Source organism: Henckelia pumila, chromosome 4 (assembly GCF_033568475.1).
Source record: "Henckelia pumila isolate YLH828 chromosome 4, ASM3356847v2, whole genome shotgun sequence".
Lineage (NCBI taxonomy): Eukaryota > Viridiplantae > Streptophyta > Magnoliopsida > Lamiales > Gesneriaceae > Henckelia > Henckelia pumila.
The window spans coordinates 5,199,037-5,225,696 of NC_133123.1; the positions used below are offsets into that span (position 1 = coordinate 5,199,037).

The 26,660-nt window shown below is 33.6% G+C and overlaps 1 protein-coding gene across 1 annotated transcript; it reads right to left on the reverse strand.

The window, feature by feature from the left end:
• Positions 1-17,786: 17,786 nt before the first annotated feature.
• On the reverse strand, positions 17,787-25,696 carry LOC140864342 (anaphase-promoting complex subunit 6). Its single transcript, XM_073268476.1, has 16 exons — positions 25,334-25,696; positions 24,455-24,589; positions 24,238-24,311; positions 23,805-23,844; positions 23,581-23,626; positions 23,323-23,402; positions 23,002-23,180; positions 22,798-22,923; positions 22,358-22,432; positions 21,472-21,597; positions 20,377-20,446; positions 20,140-20,222; positions 19,578-19,691; positions 18,681-18,780; positions 18,570-18,605; positions 17,787-18,048 (listed from the first exon to the last, which is right to left on the reverse strand). The coding sequence occupies exons 1-16, from the start codon at positions 25,577-25,579 to the stop codon at positions 17,926-17,928; spliced, it is 1,653 nt and encodes a 550-aa protein (XP_073124577.1). The 5' UTR covers positions 25,580-25,696; the 3' UTR covers positions 17,787-17,925.
• Positions 25,697-26,660: the final 964 nt, after the last annotated feature.

Below are 26,660 nucleotides of genomic sequence, written 5' to 3' on the forward strand. Positions count from 1 at the left end.
ATTATAATCAATCTATTTTAGAACTTACAAACATCACCTTTGTATATTATATAGATTCTTGTATGTTCAATCACTAAGTATCTCATCTATATTCTTAAGTAATTGTTTCAATTTTATTAGTAATTATTTAAGTTTAGGCGTGGACAGTAGCTGCTTTTGGTAAGTTATGTCATACCAATTTTTGTCTTTTCAAAATATTTTTATCCCATAACTACCATAATTCTTTTTCAATAATAATAAAAAAACCATAATCTTAAATATAAATTACTCAAATATTATTATATTTTATATAAAAGTTTGTTAGGCATAAATATAACATTATATTTTAAATAAAATTTTAATTTATGTGCGCTAATCTTGTGTATATGCTTACTAGTAGTATATATTATAGACCCAAAGAATGTGAATTAATTGCTGACAAACTTTCAATTGTTGATGTGATCAGTGTTTTCATAATTGAACCGGTGATTGAACCGGTCTATCTAAAAAAAATGGTCCAATCGGTCGGACCGTTTTAACCGGACGGTCGAATCGGAAAATCGTTTATATAACATAATATAATAAATAATATATTTTAAATTTTAAAAACTAAAATATATTTATATATATATATAGACAGAGTTTTGATATGGTGAGCATCTATCATGTGCACTTATGTGTGCACCTGTTGATGTGGCGTTCACCTATTGGATGTAAAAGATGTCACGTCAGCGGTGCACACAAAAGTGCACATCATGAGTGCTCATAATATCAAATCTATATATAGACAAATATATATATATATATATTGTTATAAATCATAATAAAAATAGAGAGATGAGTAGAGAGAATTCATGAAATTAGATAGAAATCATATGAGTCAATACTCAGGTGCAAATTTCATTGAACTCGATTACTCATATTTATAGGGAAATATTACAAAATACAAATCTGTACAAATATTATCTTTACATATTTATCTTGATCACATATATTTAATAAGATAATCATCTATAATAATAATATATTTGTAACACTCCTCCTTAGATGATTATTTGCACAAGCAATCGATTCTTCAAAATCTTCATTTGGCAAGATGCATGTCTAGGAACTTCATCGGGACTTAAGTGTTGCCTCGTTAAAACCTTGACAGTAAAATTTCGTGGGAAAAATCTGAACGAAGGAAAAAGAGTACAACAACATATATTTTCTTTGGATATCTTCCCGACGATGGATGCGCCTCGTTAAAACCTTATCAGGAAAAACCCAGTGGGACAAAATCCTAATGAAGTAAAAAGAGTACATCTCTTGATACTTGTTAATTGTCTCATTAAAAACCTTGTTATGAAAAACCACGTGAGAAAAATCATAGACAAGGGAAAAAAAGTACAACTTTATTTGTTCCCCCTCTTGCAAGCATCACTTTCAATTATTAACTTTTAATATTTCAATATTATGCACTACTTTGCCAAAAATTGATTCAGATTCTGATTTTGTCATACATATGGTACTTCAAGACCAAATATATTTTCTTCTTCTTTTTCAAGTTGGCAAAAATAATATTTTGAGCATCGAATCCTTCGATGATGTTTCTATATGTAACACCATCAAATCAGTGCATCAACGACAAGTACAAATATTTTCTCATAATCCGCTTGAAATACTTTGAGAAACTTTGCTAATATTTGCTCATATTGGCACATATCATTGTTATTGAAAGTTCAACAAATTGTAGTTCAAAATAATCATCATTTTTCGTAATAGCAAAACACACTAATGATTATATCATTTTAATCCCAAATAATTTGCGAAATCTCATATTTTGATATACTTGTTATTCTTCATGAATAACATAATCCAAATTGGATTCATTGAAATAATTGATCGTTCACGCTTCTAGCGTCCTTTTTCATTTACTTGCAAGTAATATAAAATATGGTCCTGCAGGACGTCGATTTATTTCATAACGACCAGCCTCCATTGTTCTTTTCACATTGAGATGTTCACTCATTTTCTTTAAAGGGGTTCTTCGTCACTAAAGACGATTTAAATTATTCAACTTGAACATAAATGAAGCTAAACGATCTTATACACAAGATCAAATAATGTATTTGAGATTTAAACTTTGAACATCATGTTCACTTTATATTTCATTGGGATCGATCTCAAATATTCTTGTAGCTTCTATTTTCTTCCCCTCAATGTTAGAAAAATTGTTTTACAATAATAATAAATAAGAATGTCGCATCATAAAATCTCATTTCTCAAGATAATTGATCATAAGATTCAATATATTTTCAACATATTTACAATCCCTTCAAGAGATTTATTTTAGTGCATTTCTCACACAAACATTAACTTTCAGTACATGAGCATTTGGTATAATATTTATAATATATCTTTCAGATATCCCCAAATATGACGCATTTATTTTAATTGTTTAATAGTTGATTGGAGGCAAAATAAATCAACTAAACCAATGTATTTATAATCATGAAATTGATATGCATATCCTCTTTTGATCAAGATTGTCTTGATTACATATTCTGGAAATTTTCTCAATACGTATTCGCAAACATCATGTTACGTTTCGTGGGCACATGTTATTTATTCATTCCAGATAATATGGGGATTCTCTACCAATTTGAGCTAATGATAGTGATATCAAATTTAATAAGCAATAAGAATTCATAAAATCTTCTGGATCTTTGATTCAAAAACATCCATATTTATCGATCCAGGAACTTTTGGCTTGTTCATTAACAACTTTGTGCACTATCAATAGTTTTTCAACTATTTATATAATTTGAATGCTCAATTCAATCCATTATGCCAAACTCTGAAAGTATTTGTATCAATGATACTTTTCTAGAAATATTGATTTGTAACATACTATTTAAACCAAATCAATATCCACTAGATTCAAAAAATACATATTCGTCATTATTGTGTATCACTTTTTTATAATATCAAGCACATCATCTTTTTTCATCGTCAATCAAGCGATCTTATAGATCTTTCAAACATTCAATCAACATACGATGAAACATATGATTTGGATAGACATCAATGGTCTCCACAAACTTTTATATCTTGCTTGATAGATATCAATAAATCTTTTTACGTACTTCAGGTACGATAGTGATACGAGATACCGATGTACGTTTAGTACAATACTTGATTATGACGTATATATCAATATTTTGTGCGAATTTATGATTCATATCTCGCTTCATACGAGATGACATATTCTTCATTGAAGAATTAAATTACAGTGTATCAATTGTGTTCATTGGCACTGTCACATTCACTTAAAAAAATGGACCACATTAATTATACAATTGTCATAATTGTCATTCCTTGAACAAAATAATATAAATAATATATTATATTAAAATAATTGAAATTGTGAAATCTGACGTACCTTTTAAAATTCTTGTATACACCAAGTAGATCTTTTACCTTCAACAATGACATTCAATCTATAACAAATGTCATCTCACATTAAATTTATGTTCCTACATGTAAGATAATAATATGTGATAAAAATACTCTATCATTTATTTAAAAAATGATAGATTAATCAAATGATTTAAAAAATTCAAAATTTATATCCACAATCAAAATTGATGAATTTAAAATCCATAATCAAATTTTATTAAATAAATTAAAGATTTAACAACCCAATATATCCTTAAAATATAAAAATTCTCAAATCAGAAAATTTATCACCAAATTGCATAATCAATATCTTATGCAATATATTGACTAATAGAATAGATTCACAAAATTTGTAGTTCTTATTTTATATCATCAAAATATTTTATGTGAATCAAAACACAACACATGCTAGAGTTTTCCACAATTTAGTTTAAACAAATACAAAATTGATTTACCAAAAATAAATTAGTTCAATAAATAAATAAAATAACTTGAAGTTAGTCATAAATCAACCCATTGACATCATCATGCATAGGCTACCATCAATCCATCATCGTCGTTGTCCAATATAGATGATGGTCCAAAACATTGGGTTTAACATTTATTTTTGTTTTTCGATTGATAGTGTTGCGATCTTACTACCGCACATTCATAATTGTCAATCAATAGCCTATGCAGTTCATCATTGAACATCAAGTCGATATTCATAAAAATAGTGACAAATAATATATCATTGTTACGCCTTAAACGCATATAAATCTCGATTGTGAGATTAATATTTTTAATGCATTAACAAGGCCCTTTTTCTCTATGTTTTGATGATTAACAAAACTAGGTTAAAATGTTACTAATGTTTACAATGAGCTTATTACAGAGTTAAAATTTTCAAGTTGAATTAAGGCTCAATTGCGAACAAGTTTATTCAAGATCAGAAACAAATTTCGAAGACTTATACTGCTACGAGTTCGGAAGCTCCGATTGGAGTTCGGAAGCTCCGATCAGGATCAGAAGGACCTTCGGAAGCTAAGGAACGATCGGACGTTCCGATCAAGGTTCGGAAGCTCCGATCTATTTTCAAGGAATTTTATATTGTTCGGAAGCAGAACGGAAGCTACGAAGTGACGAGATCGGAAGCACCGATCATAGATCGGAAGTTTCGATCTGCAACGGCGGCCTGATAATCTTGTCTGGAAGACTTTTGCCCGACAACATATTTAATGCGCCGATCGGAAGCTCCGAGGGGATCGGAAGTTCCGATCCTGTACAAACCGCGTGACTCAGAATTCAAATTTCGGAAGCTCCGATGCTGGGAACGGAAGTTCCGATCGATGCCAAATTTTCAGCTATAAATAGAGGCATTCCGAGACCATTTCAAGCATCCCAACATCTTCAAGTCTCTCAATCCTCTTAAGCATTATTTGAGCTATTTGTCGAGCAATTTGTAGCCCCTTTGAGCTTTCAAAATATATTCATATATCGAGTTGTATCCGGGGTTGAGAAAATCGTTGGTGTAAACACTTGAGTGTGAAGCCAAGTGTTGTGTGATTGTTGAGGCTATCCTTGGAGCCCTTAAGGCCAAGTGTTGAGTTGTATTGGCGCGGTGATCGTGTTGAGTTGTACGGCTATCCTTGGAGCCATCAAGGCCAAGACGTTGAAGTGCTAGTGGATCCTTGGTTAATCGATCTTAACCATGAAGGGGAGACGTAGACGATTTATCGTCGAACTTCCATAAACATCTCTTATCCCTTTTACTGCTTTATTTACATTACGCATTTATTTACTGCACTTATATTTGATTGCTTTAAGTCTTCCGCTTGCGTATTTGCATAATCACTTTAAATTGCTAAAATTGCCAATAGAACCTAAATCCCCCCCCCCCCCCATTAGGTTCTAACAAGTGGTATCAGAGTCACCTTTTTACAAAATATTTTCAAAAAGGTTCTTATGGCAAATATAGCGAGCGACTATGCTCAAGGGCAATCAACAAATCGTCCTCCTCTTTTCAATGGCATAAACTACGGATATTGGAAAAATAATGTCCCTATATATCCAATCCGTAGACTATGACCTTTGGAAGGTTACTGTGAAAGGTCCCTACATACCTACTAAAGAGGTTGAGGGTGTCAAAATTCCTAAAGGAATGGACGACTTTTCTAAGGAGGATATGAAACTTAAATCTCAAAATGCTAAAGCCATGAATATTCTTCATTGTTCCTTAGATATGAACGAGTACAATCGGATCTCAATGTGCTCATCCGCTAAAGAGATATGGGACAAGTTGGAAATATGCCATGAAGGGACTAATCAAGTCAAAGAAACGAAGATCGATCTACTCCAACTCAAATACGAAACATTTGAGATGGAAGCCAATGAGTATATTGACACAATGTTGCGAAGGCTTACTCAAATTATCAATGAGCTAGCCCAACTTGGAGAACAATATCCAACCAAGCAAGTGTGGAGGAGAGCTCTACGCACTTTACCCAAGGAGTGGGATGCCAAGAGGACGGCTATCATAGAATCCAACAAAGGCGACACCGCTTCCTATGACCTTGATCAACTCCATGGAACTCTAAAAACCCATGAGTTGGAATTTTCTACAAGGAAGGAAATAAAAAAAAAAGATATCAAGGCAAAGGGGATTGCTCTATCTAGCCAATCCAAAGAAAAAGATGAAGATGATGATATGACACTCTTTGCAAGAAAATTCAAAAGATTTATGCGAGGAAACAACTTTAAAAAGAAGACCGAAAAAGAAGTAACATGTTATAACTGTCAACAACAAGGCCACTATGCAAATGAATGTCCTCTCAAGAAGAAAGTTGACAAGGGAAAGAAGAAAGCACTCATAGCCACTTGGAGTGATAGCGACGATGACGAGGAGGAAGCTAGCATCTGCCTCATGGCTAAAAGTGATAACATCGTCTCCGACGACGATGAAGAGGTACCTTCCTATGACGAACTACTACATGCATATAAACATATGTTTGATATGGCTAAATCTCTTAGAAAGGAAAATAGAAAGCTCAAACATGAATTAGAAACTAAGGAGCATGAAAACCTAAAATTAAAAGATGACATAGCTCACTTAGAAAAATCTTTTGATAAGTTCAATGTTAGTAGTAATAATTTGAATAATTTACTTAGCATGCAAAAATGCAGTTTTGATAAGGGTGGAATAGGGTATGGTAAGAAATCAATTGACTTTACTAGCCTAATTGCTAAGGCAAAAATGAGATTACACCCTACATGCTCTTATTGTTGTAAAATAGGTCATGTTAGACATAAATGTAGATCTTTAAAATTTCAATATGATCAAAATAGCTATATGAAATGGAGGCCTAAGAGTACTTAACAACTCATTAATCGGCATTATGAGATCATGATCCAAGGGAGCTCATCATAGACCGGTTTAAACTGCCTTGACTTGCGACTGGTCTTCCTGATGAACGCTGCTCTGTCCAAGGAAATAGGTTTTTAAAGAGTCCATAGCCCTACCTACTACTGGGAGCACTCTTGGAAAGTGGCGATGATGTTGCTATGAGAGACTGAACTCTTAGAAGTCTATTTTGTATCTCTCTTTTCTAACACTGTGGACCCAAAAGAACTAAAGGGCACCAAAATCAATTCTTGCAGGGAAATAGGAAAACTGTTCTTCCTAGCATATGGTATCTAGACAGTGGATGTTCTAGACATATGACGGTAAACAAGGAGCTACTCCAATCGGTCAAACCAAAGGAGAAAGGAACTGTCACCTTTGGAGACAACAACAAAGAAGTTATCGAAGGAATAGACTCAATAGGTATATCTGAATCCTGCTTTATTGATGATGTACTCCTAGTGAAAGGGCTTAAGCATAACTTACTAAGCATAAGTCAATTGTGCGATAGAGGTTATGAAGTCAAATTCACTCCCCAACACTGCACTATATCACTCACGACTGACAAATCCATAAATTTCAAAGGATATAGAAGTGAAAATGTATACAAGGTTTCTTTAAACAATTTATCTTTATCAAATATTAAAAGCCTTGTATCCTTGAATGTTGATGACAACATTCTTTGGCATAGACGACTAGGTCATGTTGGTCCTAGTACCATAGAAAAACTTTTTAAACTTGATTTAGTTGTTGGTATGCCAAAACTCAATTTAAAATTAGATTCTGTTTGTGATGCGTGTCAACTTGGCAAACATAAAAGAGAATCTTTTAAAAGCAAAAATTTTGTATCTACTTCTATGCCCCTTGAACTTCTTCACCTAGATCTATGTGGTCCCTCGAGGAACGCTAGCCTAGGATGGAAGCTTTATGCATTTGTCATTGTGGATGATTGCTCACGTTACACGTGGACATTGTTTTTAGCCCACAAAAATGATGTCTTTGATTATTTTAAAACTTTTGTCAAACGTGTTGAGAATGAGAAAAATCTTTCAATAAAACAGATCCGTAGTGACCACGGAACTGAATTTCAAAATGAGAGTTTTACAATTTTTTGTGAAGAGAAAGGCATCGGTCACAATGTTTTTTGTCCTAAGACTCCTCAACAAAACGGGGTCGTTGAGAGGAAAAATAAGACACTTGTGGAGATTGCGAGGACCATGATATGTGAGCATTCTCTACCAAAATATTTTTGGGCTGAAGCAATGAACACTGCTTGTTACATCATTAATCGTGTATCAATAAGGCCAATTCTCAAGAAAACTCCATATGAATTATGGAGAGGAACAAAGCCTAACATTTCATACTTTCGGGCTTTCGGTTCCAAATGCTATATACATAATAACGGTAAGGACAACCTTGGCAAATTTGATGCCAAATCCGACAAAGGTATTTTTCTTGGGTATTCCACAACAAGTAAGGCTTTTAGAGTTTTTAATAAATGTACTTTACTTGTTGAAGAATCTATGCATGTTGTATTTGATGAATCTATGTCAATAGTTTCTCGCACTAACAATGATGATGTAGAATTACTCGAAGAAGAGATGGCTTCATCAAGTCTAAATGATTTAAATGTTTCTATTGAGGAAACACCACTTCCAAAGGATTGGATGCTTCACAAAGATCATCCTATAGATCTTATCATTGGAAGTCCTTCGAAGGGAGTAACCACTCGTTCTTCTCTTAATAATATTTGCAATCATCTTGCTGTTGTTTCACATGTTGAACCTAAGTGCATTGATGATGCTTTATTAGATGATTCTTGGATTATTGCTATGCAAGATGAATTGAATGAGTTTAAACGTAATGATGTTTGGAATCTTGTTCCTAGGCCACATGATAGATCTATTATTGGCACTAAATGGGTTTATAGGAATAAACTTGATGAGCATGGTACGATCACTAGAAATAAAGCTAGGCTTGTAGCAAAAGGTTATAGTCAAGAAGAAGGCATTGATTATGATGAGACATATGCTCTTGTTGCTAGACTAGAATCTATTCGCATGCTACTTGCTTTTGCTTGCTCTAGAAATTTCAAGTTATTTCAAATGGATGTTAAGAGTGCATTCTTGAATGGTGAACTAAAAAAGGAAGTTTATATTGAAAAACCTGATGGTTTTGTTGATGCATTATTGCTTGATCATGTGTATAGATTAAACAAAGCTTTGTATGGTTTGAAACAAGCTCCTAGAGCTTGGTATGAAAAACTATCAACTTTCCTTCTCTCAAATGATTTTTCGAGAGAAAAGATTGACATTACTTTGTTTACCAAGAATGTCAAAAATGATCTTTTGATTGTGCAAATTTATGTTGATGATATAATATTTGGTTCTACTGACGAATATCTTTGTCAAGATTTCTCCAAGCTTATGCATGAACACTTTGAGATGAGCATGATGGGGGAACTTAACTATTTCCTCGGATTGCAAATCAAACAGTGCAAGGATGGGTTCTTTGTGAACCAAAGCAAATACATCAAGGAGATTCTAAAAAAGTTTGGGATGGAGAACACAAAATCATCATCCACACCGATGAGCACAGCAATCAGACTCGACAAGGATGAAAATGGTAAAACTGTAGATCAATCTTCCTTTCGTAGTATGATTGGCTCCTTATTATATGCTACTGCTAGTAGACCGGACATTATGTTTAGTGTTTGCTTGTGTGCACGATTTCAATCATGTCCAAAGGAATCACATTTGTTCGCCTTAAAACGCATTTTCAAATATCTTTCAAATACTCCAAATCTCGGCTTGTGGTATTCGAAAAATTCTTTCTTTGATTTAAAAGCTTACTGTGATGCCGACTTTGGTGGATATAAGGTGGACAGGAAAAGCACTAGTGGAACCTGTTTCTTTTTAGGAAACTGTTTAGTTTCTTGGTTTTCCAAAAAGCAAAATTGTGTTGCGTTGTCATCGACCAAAGCCGAATATATGGCTGCTGGTAGTTGTTGTGCGCAAATTCTTTGGATGAAGCATCAATTACTTGACTATGGTGTATCTTTTTCAAAAATCCCTATTTTTTGTGACAACACTAGCGCCATATGTCTTACAAAGAATCCGATTCAACATTCGTGCACCAAACATATTGACATTCGTCATCATTTTATTCGTGACCACATCGAACAAAATGAAGTTGAACTTCAATATGTTGACACATCAAATCAAATTGCTGATATTTTTACTAAACCACTAGATGAAAATACTTTTATTCATTTGCGTGGTGAACTTGGCATGATTGAGTTGTAATCGCTTGTAGACATAAGTTAAATTTAATGTCATATTAAGGAGGAGCTTAATATTAAAATTCGAGCAAATTAATGTTGGATAATACAAATTAATTGTATTTTTTAATATTATAAAGCTCACATTTTTATATGGTTTATCTGTTTAAGAATTAATTTGCAAAATTTAGAATTAAAGAGTCAAAAATCGCAATTTTACCTCAGGTGGATCGGAACCACCGATTCCGGATCGGAAACACCGATTGAGAATCGGAACCTCCGATCCCTATCCCGCTATTTCCTATTCTGCGCGGTTATTTTTCCCTCCAAGACATAGATCGGAACCTCCGATCATAAATCGGAACTTCCGATCTACATCTTATCCGGCTTTTTGAATTATTTCACTGCCTTAAAATTTAATTACCGCTTCAGGATCGGAACGTCCGAAGAACGTTTGGAGCTTCCGATCGACACGTGTCTTGATTTAAGTCGACCGCACGATCGGAACGTCCGATCACAGATCGGAGCTTCCGATCGATTCCGTCCCTATAAATATCAGATCGCTCATTCCGATTTTTCACACCTAGAAATCATCTTTTTTTCTCCCTTTAATCCGATCCAAATGGCATCCAAACGCCGTCGTGCTTTAGCCACTACAAGCCAAGCCCAATCCCATGATCCGACCCAGCCTGCCATCTCTAGGCCCATTCCCGAAGACTATCAGGGTCGTACTATTCATCCTGGTCGTATCTTAGATTCCGCCTATTTGGACCAGTCTCATCTCCTTCTGTTGGACCTTATCAAGGCACAACAGTGGGAATCTTTATTTCATCCATCTGTCCCTGACTCCATCTACATTTCTCTCATTCACGAGTTTTATGCCAATCTTGAACTCAAATTAGGTCATGGTGAGATCACCATTGCCACGATTGTTCAAGGCAGGCATATTCGTTTTTCTTCTGCTGATTTGTCCTCCTGGTTTGATCTTCTCAGGAATGGACCCGGTGAATACTTCTCGCAAAACTGGCCTCAAAATGATCCTACTTTTGATCGCGAGTTGTTACTTTCTACCATTCTTGGTCGTCCAGCTACTGCTGCTGATGATCGTATCCACCTCAAGAGTCTTTGTCCTGATTTTCAAATCATTCAAAAACTCATTACCACTTCTATCATTCCTCGCAGTGGAGACCTCTCCACTTGCAAATATTTAGATTTATACATTCTATTTTATATCATTTCATCTCGACCTTTTAACCTTCCGCGCCTTGTTATGCAGACTATGCATCACACGGCAAAGACGGTGAAAAAGGTTTCTTTTCCTTATGCCAGGTTTATCAACCGGATTTTGAGTCGTTTCGATGTTGAATTTAAGGGGATACCTTCTATTGAAATCCCACCAAGTCACATATTTAACCATCAGTCTATCACCAGGATGGATTTATCCTGGAATCCTGTGTACTCTCGATGGGTTGAAGATCGAGGAAGAGTATTTTCTAGATTTTTACCTATTTCTGCCTTTCATTTACCATATTCCAATCTTCCTCACTCTATCCAAATCAAAGGTTTTCCGACTGATCCTCCTAACTCTGATATTCCATCTTATTTCGGTTTTGAGGCCTTTGCGGCCAACCTTGAAGATGTTCCTTTCCAAACTCGTGAGGTCCCTGCAACCCCAGCAAACCAATTCCCTAGCGACCGTCTATTCGAGACACTTCATCGTATGGAGATGAGCATGCCCACTCACTTTTTCGAGTTGACTGCTAAAGTTGCTTCTTTGGAGACCCGATTTGATGAGTTCACCTCTCGCTATCCTCCGCCGACTCGCGATGATGACTCTTAGATTTTTATTTTGCATTTTAACTTGTATTTGGTCTTATGTAAAATTTAAATTTTATTGGAATAAAATAGTTTATATTCATTCTCTTTTATTCACTTATTATTACTTTTTGCTTATCACAAAAAGGGGGAGAATTAATTGGTTAATCAGTTAAATTGAGTAAAAACTATTTATTTGTTAAAAACTTTGTTGCTTATTTCAGGGGGAGTTTTTAAATGCATTTAAATACTTATATGCTTTTTACCGTCTATTTTTATTTTTAATTTTTAACCAAGTTTTGGGATCATCAAAAAGTGGGAGATTGTTACGCCTTAAACACATATAAATCTCGATTGTGAGATTAATGTTTTTAATGCATTAACAAGGCCCTTTTCTCTATGTTTTGATGATTAACAAAACTAGGTTAAAATGTTACTAATGTTTACAATGAGCTTATTACAGAGTTAAAATTTTCAAGTTGAATTAAGGCTCAATTGCGAACAAGTTTATTCAAGATCAGAAACAAATTTCGAAGACTTATACTGCTACAAGTTCGGAAGCTCCGATCTGAGTTTGGAAGCTCCGATCAGGATCAGAAGGACCTTCGGAAGCTAAGGAACGATCGGACGTTCCGATCAAAGTTCGGAAGCTCCGATCTATTTTCAATAAATTTTATATTGTTCGAAAGCAGAACGGAAGCTACGAAGTGACGAGATCGGAAGCACCGATCATAGATCGGAAGTTTCGATCTGCAACGGCGGCCTGATAATCTTGTCCGGAAGACTTTTGCCCGACAACATATTTAATGCGCCGATCGGAAGCTCCGAAGTGGGATCGGAAGTTCCGATCCTGTACAAACCGCGTGACTCAGAATTCAAATTTCGGAAGCTCCGATGCTGGGAATGGAAGTTCCGATCGATGCCGAATTTTCAGCTATAAATAGAGGCATTCCGAGACCATTTCAAGCATCCCAACATCTTCAAGTCTCTCAATCCTCTTAAGCATTATTTGAGCTATTTGTCGAGCAATTTGTAGCCCCTTTGAGCTTTCAAAATATATTCATATATCGAGTTGTATCCGGGGTTGAGAAAATCGTTAGTGTAAACACTTGAGTGTGAAGCCAAGTGTTGTGTGATTGTTGAGGCTATCCTTGGAGCCCTTAAGGCCAAGTGTTGAGTTGTATCGGCGCGGTGATCGTTTTGAGTTCTACGGTTATCCTTGGAGCCATCAAGGCCAAGACGTTGAAGTGCTAGTGGATTCTTGGTTAATCGATCTTAATCAAGAAGGGGAGACGTAGACGATTTATCGTCGAACTTCCATAAACATCTCTTATCCCTTTTACTGCTTTATTTACATTACGCATTTATTTACTGCACTTATATTTGATTGCTTTAAGTCTTCCGCTTGCGTATTTGCATAATCGCTTTAAATTGCTAAAGTTGCCAATAAAACCTAAATCCCCCCCCCCCCCCTCCATTAGGTTCTAACAATCATGCTTCTTCTAGAGCATTAAGAACAAATATATAATTTGAATCGATATCAAGTCAATATCTTTTGATATATATCTCATATATATCTTTAATAATATTTTCTTATGAATATTGAAAATTTTAGATCATATATAGATATTCATTGAGAAATTGTACTAAATTTCCCAATTCATAAGATCCTTTACAACCAAAAGGACATTAAATTATATTCTTAGAGAATATTTACAAATTTTGGATCTTATATTAATATTCTTCAAGAATATTATCAAATTTTGCATCTTTTTATCAATATTTCAATATTGATATATGTTGACATGAGATCTATTTCTTTAATGATATTTGTAGATATTTGATATCATATCAGATATCAATCATGATTTTTTCACTTTCTCAATATACGAAATCATATATCACATATCTATCATGAATTATTCAGATTTTCAATATATTATATTATAAATAGGAATCTCTTTAGATTCTCAATATATTTGATCTTATACAAGATCTTAATCTTGAATATCTCAATATTCAATATATTATATCATGAATTCATGAATATTTTTCTATATATCAAAATTGTAATCAGGAATCTCTCAAAATTCTCAATATATTATATCATGATCATGAATTTTTTCAAATTCTCAATATAAAATCATGTTGTGCTACTTTATAGCCATCAACATATTCATGATATTTCATGGGCATCAATATCAATTATTTTCATTGTGCTGCTTCTAGAGCACCAATGAATATCTCTTTGTGCTACTTCTAAAGCACCAATGAATATCTCTCATAAATTTAAGTATTGACAACACGTTGTGCTATTTCAATAGCATCAATAAAACGATAATTATTTTCATTCTCAGTTGGTTACAGCATCGTGCTGATAACGTGTTATAAATCATAATAAAAATAGAGAGATGAGTAGAGAGAATTCATGAGATTAGAGAGAAATCATATGAGTCAATACTCAGGTGCAAATTTCATTGAACTCAAGGGAAAGATTACAAGATACAAATATTTATGTACAAATATTATCTTTACATATTTATATTGATCACATATGTAACGCCTCATTTTTGTCTTAAATGAGTTTATTTGAGTTAATCGGAGATTACAGAGTTCACGAGCCGACTCGATTTTGATCAGGGTCCTTTTTGCAAAAAATGGATTTTTCAGGGACTAAAACGCAAATTGTGGATTTTATATATTATCTACTCTTAGAAATTGGTTGACAAAGTCTTCTTCTTCCTCCTCCAAACCGTGAGCTCCATTGAAGACGCCTCCAACCTTTTCCAAGCTTTCAGATTTCAGTCCGAGCTCGATCCGACCGTTGGAATTTATTTCTGAAGGCAGATTATCGATCACTGCAGTGAGAGCTCTGTTATATCGTAAGTTTTTCTACGATCGGATACATTCTAGTTTTTGGATGTTGTTAGAATCGTTCTAGATTCGAGTATGTTGTTCTAGACAGAGTTCTGATCGTTTATTATCTGTCGGTTTTGAATTAGAGCGACGTTCGGATTTGTTATGATTTTTGGAAGCCATTTTCGAAAATGTGGATTTTGAGATTGATGGGTTTGCTTTGTTTTGGTTGTCTTAGAATTTTTATGAGGTTATATCTCTATTGAACTGCTGTCTGCGTTGTCGGTTTGTTCAGTTATAGCCGTTATGCCGTCGGTTTGAGTTTTGGAGATTTGAACCGTTTTTGAAGTTGTTGAACTTGGCTTGTAAGTCGATCATGGTAATTGATCTTTGATTGTATCTGAACAGATTCGTTTGGAGTTGTCAAGCCCTGTGTTAGCAGCATTTGGTCGTCGAGAATTGGACGAAGAACGGTAAAGAGATTACCTTGAACCGTTGCCTTGTTGTTGGATTGTTTAGTTGTTGATTAAACCTTTTGTTGTAGCTTATCCAGAGTTGGAATTACTGCATTGAAAGGTAAAAGCAGTTATCGTAGTGGGATAGCATACTCGGGACTGTTGGTTCTCGAGTTTCCCCTTTTTAAATCACATATTGCATTGATACTTGTTCTAGCACGTGGAACTTGTAATTGTTGATTGATTGAGTTTTTGTTATGTGGCTTATGTTTATGTTTCTGTTATGCATTCATCTTGAGCCTACTTTGATTTCAGCGGGCAGAACCGCCCTTTTTGTTAGACGTTTGGGAACTATGATTGAGTGGCCTAGGTTGTAGTATTTCGCCTAGTGCTAGCATACTCATTATGGTTGCTCAAAGTCTAGAGGAGTGGGATACGTGGCACCACCTCAATTGGGAGAGTCGGTGAGTCGTTACGTGATCTCATCCTCGGGATCCCAAAAGCAGAGCAATAATCCCGTGTTTATCAGAATCTTTATCCTGGTTTTTAAAGACATGCATATCATTAACTTCGACTTGAATATGTGGTTTGATAGCATGTTTGTATATTCATTACTTGATATGTTGCTTTTACTGGGATTATCATTCTCACCGGTTATCCGGCTGTTGCTTTGTTTTGTATGTGTACTTGGCAACAGGAAGGGCATGATCAAGTCAGCATAGACCTGGTTAGCATCCAGAGCAAGAGATAGAAGTGAGACTCGTTTAGAAGTCGAATCAGCATGTCAACCTAGTTATGTTTTGCGATCATGTTTAGTCATTTGAACTTCTCGTATATGTTTTGTAAGCAAGAAACGATGTAGGTGCTATTGAATTGAATGTTGCTCTTCCCTAAACCTTTCTTGTATTGTTATTGGTATGTCAAATACTCTTAATGCAAGTGTTTAGGTTTTGATTGAGTTTATTTCAGTGCCTTAACCTTTCTGGGCGAGGGGACGGCGCGGGCGCGCGGCCTCTTTGCGAGGTATGAGCGCGGGCGCGCTGGGATTTGCGGGGCGTAGGCGCGGGCGCGCTGATGTCAGCGCGGGCGCGCGAGCCTCCCTTTTAAAAAAAAAAATATTGGGTTCTTGATCACTTATCGCTTGTTGTCTGATATTAGTTGATTAGAAACGAGGTCTCACAACATATCTTTAATAAGATAATCATCCATAATAATAATATATTTATAATATATATATATATATATATGTTATATCATAATTTGAAAGTTAAATAAATATGTAAATATATTCAAAATATCAATTATAGTTCAAAATTATTTAAATAAAAAAAAATTAATTTTTAAAAAAACCAATAATTGTTAAAATAATTTTTTTAATGAAGTACGAATTCCAAATAATCATGTATATATTATATATATAAAAAAATATTAAATTTAAATTTTAAAGATAAAAAATTTAAAATTTCAAAAAAAAAATTAAAAAATTTCGAAAAACCGGTTCAACCAGTTTTTTACTGGTTGGACCGATTTTTGGTGAAGTTTCGAACCGGTCCGATTCTGAAAACAGCCAATATATAATTTTGAAACATATTGTGGATAAAATTACATTTACACATTTTTATGTAACTTTGTAGCATGTAAAATTTTTTTAAAAAAAATTATCGCTCTAGTCAGAGTCTTGGGAACCACAAAAATATACCTTTAGGCTGCATCTAGACTGATGTGTTTAATTTGAAGATTCGAGGAAGAATTTGGGTAATAGAATTTGAATGATACATATCTCGAGTCTATTTAGATATCTACCAAAATCTATATATACATATACCATATATTAAGGTAACGTTTGGTATAAGTACAATTGGTACTTGTACAACTTATCATATACAATCTCGCATTCTTCTCGTCATATTATTTATTCATCTATTAATTATTTATTTTACATCAATCAAATCATTAATCATTTATCTTACATCAATCAAATTATTGAATTTAAATTACTATATTACCCTTATAAATAATATATTCATATTTTATTTATTCTCAAAAAATCAAAATGATAATTTATATTTTTAATATAAAATTCAATCAATCAAATCCAATAAACTATCAATCAAATCAAATACTAAATTAACTATCATTCTCTATTTATTTTATATTACATTATATTACTTATCCAAATATTATTTATCCTATCCTCGAACCAAACGTTGCGTTAAGTTTAATCCTTAGTGGCATTAATATAAAATTTGTATAATATTTTTATTAAATAAAACTTAAGGTTCAATCCTTTAATGGTAATTTGTATTTTCAAATTTGTGTACGTGTCAGCTGTTCGAAATAGATTTGCATGCCAAAAATTCCCCTCCCAAAGATGAAGATATACAAATAAATGTCACGGGCTTCTTTAGCCTAAGTGGCACCAACTCCCGTGACATTTATTTGTATACACGGGCTTCTTTAGCCTAAGTGGCACCAACTCCCATCAATGGAAAAGGTGTTGCTTCAAGGAAAACCTTATGACAATCCCCACACCCGATATCAAAAAGAGAGATAAATAAATATATATTTCATGTGATTATTGCACACTCGTGAATTTGACAAATGTATATGCAAACCATCAGGATATTACATTAACCAACGATACAACAAATAAATATGACCTATCCCCCTACATTTTGACCTATTGTTACATTACATCATAAAAACAAAATCTGAAGGTACTACGTGAATAACTGGCTTCTAACTGTCTCACCTCTTGGTTGGGTGTCATGCCGACATTCATCGACGAGCGCCATTGTCAGCATCTCCGTACAGAATTGATCGTCAGGTTTAAGCCATAAAGCCTGTTGACCCGACAAGAATCATGAAGCCACACAAGTTGAATCGGCCAAATTTGTGCAATACTAATTACTCAAATTAGACTCGATGCCACCCAAGGCATTCATGGCAACATTCTACAAAGTTGACTGCTACACTAGTGTTATTATTGAAATCATGAGTAGTTGGAAATCTAATTAAATAAGTAGAGAGTAGTTGATTGCTACACCAGAATTCGATATGAACTAGCACAAATCTTTTAAAAACTAGAAATTAGTAGAAAGTCAATTAGGCCCTAGAAAGTTGTCAAAACACGAATTAATACAGATTTTTTAAAAAAATTGAAAATGTAATAAATAAGCTCGAGTAGCTCGACACACACACTAAACTTGAATAATATGTACTCAAGTTGCTCAAGAAACCGAAATTGATTCGAACTTTTACTGACTGATGTACAAGCTACTCAGAGGGGCAGTTCATTTGCATCCCTATCATGAGGAAGAGTTTGAAACTAAAAAATTATTGTTCTGAATCTGGGTAAACCTACCTTGTGATAGTACGTAATTGCTGCAGTGAAATTATCCTGCAAAAAGAAATATTAAAACTATTTTCTCATTAACAATTTACCGAGATGATATGGAGGTAGAGAAATTCATACCTGCAAATGATACGTGTAGGCAAGACCTGCATATGTACTCAAGCTTCGTGTTGATATTGCAAGAGCTTTATCATAATAAATAATTGCCTCGTTGTATCTCCTGATGGAGAAGTATACTAATGTGAACCACCACATATAAATTTTAATAAGATGATAAAAGTGGCACAGATCTAGATTTTGGGTGAAAATGACGTCTTTGCAAGAGAGATCACACAAAGTTACATTGCTTAAGTAGATATAATCGCATTGCGTGAAAGAAAAGGAGAATAACAATGTATAATCGATAATTTGACCAATTTTTTTAGTTTTCTAGAGCTCAAGGTATCAGGTCTGCTCATAATTTTGCATTTCTAAGGGATAAAGAATAAAGAAGATTGCATACATGGTCCATGGCACAAGGTTCATAAAATCAGGAGAACAAAAATTAAAGATTCAATATTTACATCTTAGAGACTCTTCTGATTCAGGTAGGTGGAATGATTATGGATGATTGCATACGAGAGAAAAACCCCACATCAGAAAATAAAGTTTTTCAACTGCTTATACTTGAGAAGTATAGTGAATGGACATTTTCAATCAGCATCCTTCTGGTTGCCAAAGACAGGAGTTTTTTTTTCCGGAGAACTATTAGTAATAACCATAACAGATAAACCGGTTAAAAAGGAATAAATGGTAGCATAGTTCATAAATCCATTTGACAATAACAATACTAAGCAGCTAAGAATACTAAGCAATTAATCTAAAATATATAAGGTATTAAGGTGCAAAAATAATATGTAAGGGAGGCAAATCATTAAATAAAGGGGAGTTGAATGCACATATGGATATCACCAAGAACAAACTCATAAGGCGGTGCTTGAAGAATATATCTTATAAGCATAATAAGACAAGACGCACTTTAATTTTCTCAGCGCATGAGCGAGGTTGACCACGGTTGGCTCCCACACTTCACTTAAAGAGGATGATACATGAGACAACGTCTGTTCAAACCACCATACAGCCTTCTTATACCTGAAAGATTATTAAAAGGAACGTGCTTTATCAATTCAAAATATATTAAATATTATAACTGAAGAGGATTATGCTTAATCATAAGTACAGCCTAATTTGAAAAGCTTCAATAATATCTCAGAAACATCGCTTCTACGGCTTGCATGAACAAGAATTGAAGAATATATGAAACATATCCCCCATGAACACATTAATGAAACTAAAAATGCATCAGCAAGAGTAAGCACAACTGCTGTCCCTCGCTCTTTCATCCCAAAAATATTTTGAATCCATTTTTTTAATAAAATCATAACCTAGAAGACACGCAATAGTATATAAAATGCTCAAATGCATCATGCAGACTTACAATTTTATATAATATATTAATATAAACATTGCTCATTTCATAGTTAAGCATGATTAAGGATGCAACAATTTCTAGCATTTTATCAAGAGTGAAATATCTTACTCCTTCATATGATAAGCTACAACACCTAACTCATTAAACACAAGTGGATCCGAAGGGCATATAATCTTGGCCTGCAAAAAAAACTGAATAGAACAAACACTACATCAAACAGATGAACCAAGGCAAATAGCAGCTAGCTACACAAAGCAATTGCAAATTTTACCATTACAACTTAATTACATATAAGGCCTAATGATAACCAGGAAAACATTTCCACACAAAGATTACAATAATCACCTGCTCAGCAAGTTTGAAGCTATGGGTTCGCATGTATTCCATTCCAATATATAGAGTTGGTAGATGGAAACTGAAAAAAAATACTACGTTATACTTAACAAGCATAATAAATGAGTACCTCTCAAACTTGGACAACATAATATCCCAAGATTTCTGCATACAGCTTAAGTAATCACTAATCACCCAAAACTTGTAATTAACACTTACACAACGTCCTCATGATCCAGAATTAAGAAGGCATAAGGAAGAATAAAAATATATAATACTAAAATTCACTCAATTCATAATATGGTCTAGCAGACTAGCACAGGATATCTGTAGTTGATAGGTTTATTCTGAGGAACCTATTAAACCAAACTTGGAAGCCAGAATCATATCCGGCCCATATCTTTGTTTTGGGAGTACAATCTTGCTTATTCACCTGACCATCAGTGATGACACTCTTTTTAACTTTTAAGCATTATTTTGGTAGGCATCAACTTCTGTGATTTGAGTTTGCAGGAATCTGAGACTCAAGAGTCAAGAAAAGAAGGTCTTTCCAATGCAAAAGAAAACAGGAACAAGATCATTTTTGAGAACTTTTTAGCATCAAAATTTTGGTGTTCTTTTTACCCAGCTGCTCACTGCACAAATCAAGAATTGAGGACAACCTAGCATTAACTGTGTGCACAAAAATTCATGAGATGTCAAAACTACACAAAAAAAAATATAAACAGAAAAAGAGTCAGAAAAGTAAGGATTCAAGATCCCATGAACAACTTGTTTTCAGATATTCCTATTTAGTAACATATAAGCAACAGGTATATTCATACTTGCACCACCTTCCGCTTTGTTTACCTTATATAGTCATAAATTATCCACGAAAAATGCCTCTGAAGCAGCATATTATGTTATGGATGAAAATCTAGTACTTTGGCAGTACACCCGGTCACCTCAGTATCCATTCAACTCAAACAAAACAAATCCCAAAATTTTCAAGGCTTATGAGTAAACGTGTATAGAGATGCTCAAAAAAAATCAGCTCAAGAAGAACAAAGAGCTATTAACTTTAGATATACTGCAGATATATGGATGAAGAACAACTGAAATGTATACCCAGGAAATAAACGAGCAGCAGTGCGATAAGCTGACATGGCTTGATCTCCTTCTTCTTGTGCTGCATAAGCATTCCCATAGCCTAACCAACCAGGAGAAAATGTCCCATCCAAACTAGTCGCCTTACTGAAAAACAATTATAAATGGAACCAAATCGGAATTAACCAATAGGTCAATAGGATATAGGAAGGAAAAGTGAAACTCAATGATATGGTACCAGTGTGCCTCATATCATTAGACAAGAGAGCATATAAATCATCAGGGCTCTGTGTAGACAAGTACTTATAGAATGTTTTTATAAAAGTGGGTTTTTATGAAAATTAAATAAAAAAGGTTTTAAAATTTGTTTTAAATAGACAAGTGTTTACACAACTATTCTATAAAAGTGTTTTTTTACGAAAATTCAATTAAAATGTTTTAAAAGTTGTTTTAAGAATAAATAAGCTTTTCACAACTATTTTATAAAAAACGTTTTTATAATTGACAATAATTAAGAAGGTGTTGGACAACTGTTCTACAAAACTCTTTTAATTGTACTTTTCTTTTTTCTCAATTTTCTTGTTTGCTATGTATTATCCATTGTTTTGAAATTTTAAAAACATCAAAAAACAGCTATCAGTTATTCTTTAAAAATATACTTGGAGAAATTAAACGTTTTACAAAAATTAGTTTCTAAAAAATATCTCTCAATTATTCTTTAAGAAGTAAACTTTTTATAAAAATATTATCCGTACACATACTTTAAATTCTTTTCACTTATAAAATGGTAAAACGTTTTACATGTACCTGTCCAAAAGGCAATAAAAAAAATTATGACTGCAACTTGAGCGAGAAAACATATTAAAAAATAAGTGGACTTATACAGCTACCATAAGGAGTTTGATACCTAAAATAACGGCGGGACTGATCATACTTTTTGATACAGTAATAGTAGCAGCCCACTGCGAACCATGACAGAGCCCTGAACAAACATATCACAAGTGGTCAAGGAGACAATTCAAGAGCATCCAGAATAAAAATGAAGGGAAAAAAAAAACATGGAAAAATTTAGTCAGCAATCTCAAGAAGGAAGTGCATGCAAACTTGAGAACATATTGCTAGTCTGGTTGGTATGAACATGAAGTGACACTTTGAATATAGGCTGAACAAATGAATAATAGCTCAATTGATTTGACATTAACATTATTGATAAAAACTCAGTGGGGAATATAACTGAATCGCCAGACCTTCAGAATAAGGAAATGTACCTAAATATAATTTTCCTACCGTACATCAGAGAATAAGAGATGCAAATTTCATAGGATAGAAAAGGTGACAGATTCTCACTTTTGAGGATAGTCCTTGACCAAATTGCATGCCATTAGATAAAGTTCATTAGAATGCCCTAGTTCCATTGCTGCCGCTAAATGCACCAGGGTGCACTTTAGGTGAAAAGGATCCTTCTCAAGCAATCTGAATTTAACACAAGACATTGTGTCAAGAAATATTAGTAAAATGCATGCTGCTCATCAAACACAATCACAAACCCACATCGATGTTAATTCAAAGCATTTCTGGTATTCACCACACTGGTGAAAGTACTCCGCTTTGCAGGCTAAGAGATCAGTATTGTTCTTCAGTGTACATAAGGTTTTGTCAGAGGACTTCGTAGAGCAAACTTCCCGCTCAAGTTCCCTAAACTTGGTTTCTACAACATTTTCAGCTTCATACTGGACAAAAAATGTAGTCGACATTGAGATTACTACTAAGAAGTGATAAAACAAAAGTTATAAACAGCTGCGCAAACACAAGTTTAACAAAAATAAAATGGCCAGCTCCGTACATCCAACTTTAGAAGCATAAACTGCTTACTTTCTTTATCAAACAAGAATAGAATGAAGAGAGCCAGCAATCATCAGCACCAAACTGCAATGTTGCCAATAGACTGGTCTCTACAATACAGGTATATAAAATGTTACAATCATACTATGTAAATAAGCTGGGAACTTATCTCAATTTCCTTTATTATTAAAAAAAATTCCTTGTGTATGAGAATGAAATGAGAGTCCCGAGGGTTGCAATACACAAAATCAAATTATTCGGAAACATTACGTATTTAACATTCTTCACCTTCTTCACAAGTAAGCATATGACCCTCTATTAAACATTCCAACGCCTGAAACGGAAAGATAGGATTGTTCATTTTCCGCGAGAATGACAAACAATGATAAATTTCATATAGAAATTATAGAAAGGCCATTTCTATCGGAGATCAATAACAATTACTGAGACCTTTAGAATAGTAGTTAAATGATTCTAATAGGATCTATGTTGTAACAGAGCAATTAGCATACCTCATAACACAGAGGATCCGCTTTAATGGCAGCTTTGTACCTTTTAAGTGACATGAGAAAAAAGCAGAATAATTTCAACTATTTTAGCTAAACTTGAAAGCAGTGCCAGATCTAACAATACAGCAAATGGAACAAAAGAGGAGACACGAATCAACATGTACATATGACAAGAGGCAGCAAGAGAAACATAGAGAGTGAAATCAGAAACAGGGGAGTAAAAGGAATAAAAAAAAAATTAACACAGACCTCAGCCACCAAATCCGCAAATGCTGGTTCAGATATACATTTACAATGAGAAAAATTTATCCTTTAGGGACATATTGAATAGAAAAAAAACACTGAGGATCACACTGACTTTTTAATGACAAATCGATGCCTATGGAAATACTAAATAAACCTTCAGATGTAAATTCAATATCCGAAAATTACGCACCATAACCGAGCTTGTGTACGATTTTCCAATGCCTCGTACGCTTTTCCCCTTAAAAAGCATATTGCTGATATAATCTGTCACAAAGATGTAAACATCATTTCTTTACTCTGACCATTTCCAAAAATTACATTAACGGTGTTTCCCCTTTACCTTTTGTATCAAAGGGAAAAAGGCCAGTAAGTAACACATGTATTATGCTGGATTCAACTGCACTTACATTGATTTCATGGTCTTCACCATCTTTGTCCAGATACATGCTATTGGAATCCTTTGTGTCAGTAATATTACCATGTTCATCCACTTTAGCATCACCAAGCATTAGCAGGCATTGATCCCACTCCTTTAGTTCTTCCTAGTAATAGAATATAAGATTTTATTCATTTGAACTATCTACACAAAATTATTTGTTTCTAAAGCAAACTGATCGATCACTAGCACTGACTAGACAGAAATACATAAAATGAAAATCATAGAAAACAGATGGAACAAAAACATGTTACAGGACTAGCACTTAAAATCATTTGATAGAAAACTAATCAGATAAACCAAACAATAAAAGAACACCTGAGTTTATCATGTCCTAGACAGTTTGTTATATGAAGCTCAACTAGCGAGTAGACAAGGACAACTAGACAAATTTAGTCTTTCCCCGAAAAGGTACAACAAATACTTTAATTATTCGATGATCATTTCATGAATTATGTTACATTCTCAACATGTGACATAAAAAAGGGAGTTGCGGAATTTCAAAAAAAAAAAAAGATAAAAAATAAATTTTCTGTACAAACTCAGTATAATTCGTTGGTATTGGCATCCAAGATATTAATGAATTTATTTATTTATTATCCCAGCTTCCACGTAAAGTTCAAATCTTTAAACATTACAAACAAAAAAAAAACAAAAATTAAATCAGCCACATTGATTCAATTGACAAATGGTCACCCCCGCACTCTCACCGCCCACGGAATTTGAAGAATAAGAAACAAATTAAAATAAAAGAGTTCAAAAATTGGGGGCAAAAGGAGTAACTTTTGCAGAACACGATAATTCTATCGCAGTCACGTCGTAGTGAGAACAGAATAAGAAACTATTTTACGAGGCATTTGGCGGCCAGGTAGCGGAAGCGGAGGTCGCGGAGGACGATCTGGGAGGCATTGAGGAGGTGGAAGGCTCGGCGGTAGTGACGGCCGAGGTAGAGCGCCTGAGCTTGCATGTATACATCGGCGGGGTCGGAAGTCACGGCGGCGACCTTGTCGGCGAAGAATATCGCCGACGAGTACAAATGCTTGCTGACGCAATCTCTTACCACACCCCGGAGCTTCTCAATTTGCTTCTCCCGCATTTCTAGATAACGAGGGTTTTTGATTTCAGATGGCACTGAAAAAAGAGCGGGAGGAGTTTTCTGGTTCGGTTCGAATGTGCTGGCCGGGCGACGGATTATGTAAGAGAGATTTTCTAAAACGGCATTTCTCAAACTATCATAATGGATTTTGGCCATAAAGTAAGTTAATTTTTAAAAATAACCCTAAGTTCCACAAATGATCTTGAAAATATTTTTTTTTATTTAACCTTTTTTAAAACTTTTTCTACATAAACACAAAAAACATATTAAATTCCAGAGGTACAAGCTCATAATAAAAATTTGAAAGTTTATTATATAAAAAAATTAAAAATATAATAAAGAATTTTAGTTAAATAAAATATAAGTTAGCATTTTTAAAAAAGAAATAATATATTAAAAACAATTCTTATTTTGCAATATGAGATTGTTTTTTGTTTTTGAAAGGGCAATATTAGATAGTTAATAAAGAGTTAAAACTTTCGTTTTTTTTTATTTTTTCATTTTTAAATATAAAATAATAATTAATAAAAAAATTAAAAATAATGATGAACAATAACTAAAGCCATCCCTTGTTGTTTGTGTGAATTTATTATTTTTATATTAAACTGATCAAATATTACACTAATTCATACTAAATATTCATATTTATTAATGTAGTAATACTAATATAAATAAATATTTATCAAAATCAAATCGAATGGTAAACTCATGAAAATTATTTATGATTTTAATTATTATAGGAAATTTGCCATTTTTATGATTGTTAAAATAAATTTACAAATCAAATCCAAAAACAAATTAAGAGAGATAAAAGTATAGATTATGGGTATTTTAAATATTTTTAAATAAAATTAAGGCTATAATATAACTTTTTTTTAGTAAAAAGGCTATTTTTAAAAATAGAAGTCGTAAATAGGGGTGGATTTTCGGTATACCGTATAAAAAATATTGACATGAAAAAAAATTCATACCAGTATCGATATCGAAATTCTGAAATGCTGGTATGGAAAAAACTCATATTCATGTCGTATAGATACCGAAAAAAAATTCAATATACCAAAAAAATGTCTATATTTCGAAA

What these genes read in the sequence shown, in the direction of transcription:
- LOC140864342 (XM_073268476.1), bottom strand. Translation starts at nt 25,579, where the DNA reads ATGCGGGAGAAGCAAATTGAGAAGCTCCGGGGTGTGGTAAGAGATTGC. An exon ending in ATTCTTGTTTGATAAAGAAA is followed by an intron (nt 23,181 to 23,322) that starts GTAAGCAGTTTA and finishes TTTTTTGTCCAG; the next exon opens with TATGAAGCTGAAAATGTTGT. An exon ending in CATGCGCTGAGAAAATTAAA is followed by an intron (nt 18,781 to 19,577) that starts GTGCGTCTTGTC and finishes CTTCTCCATCAG; the next exon opens with GAGATACAACGAGGCAATTA.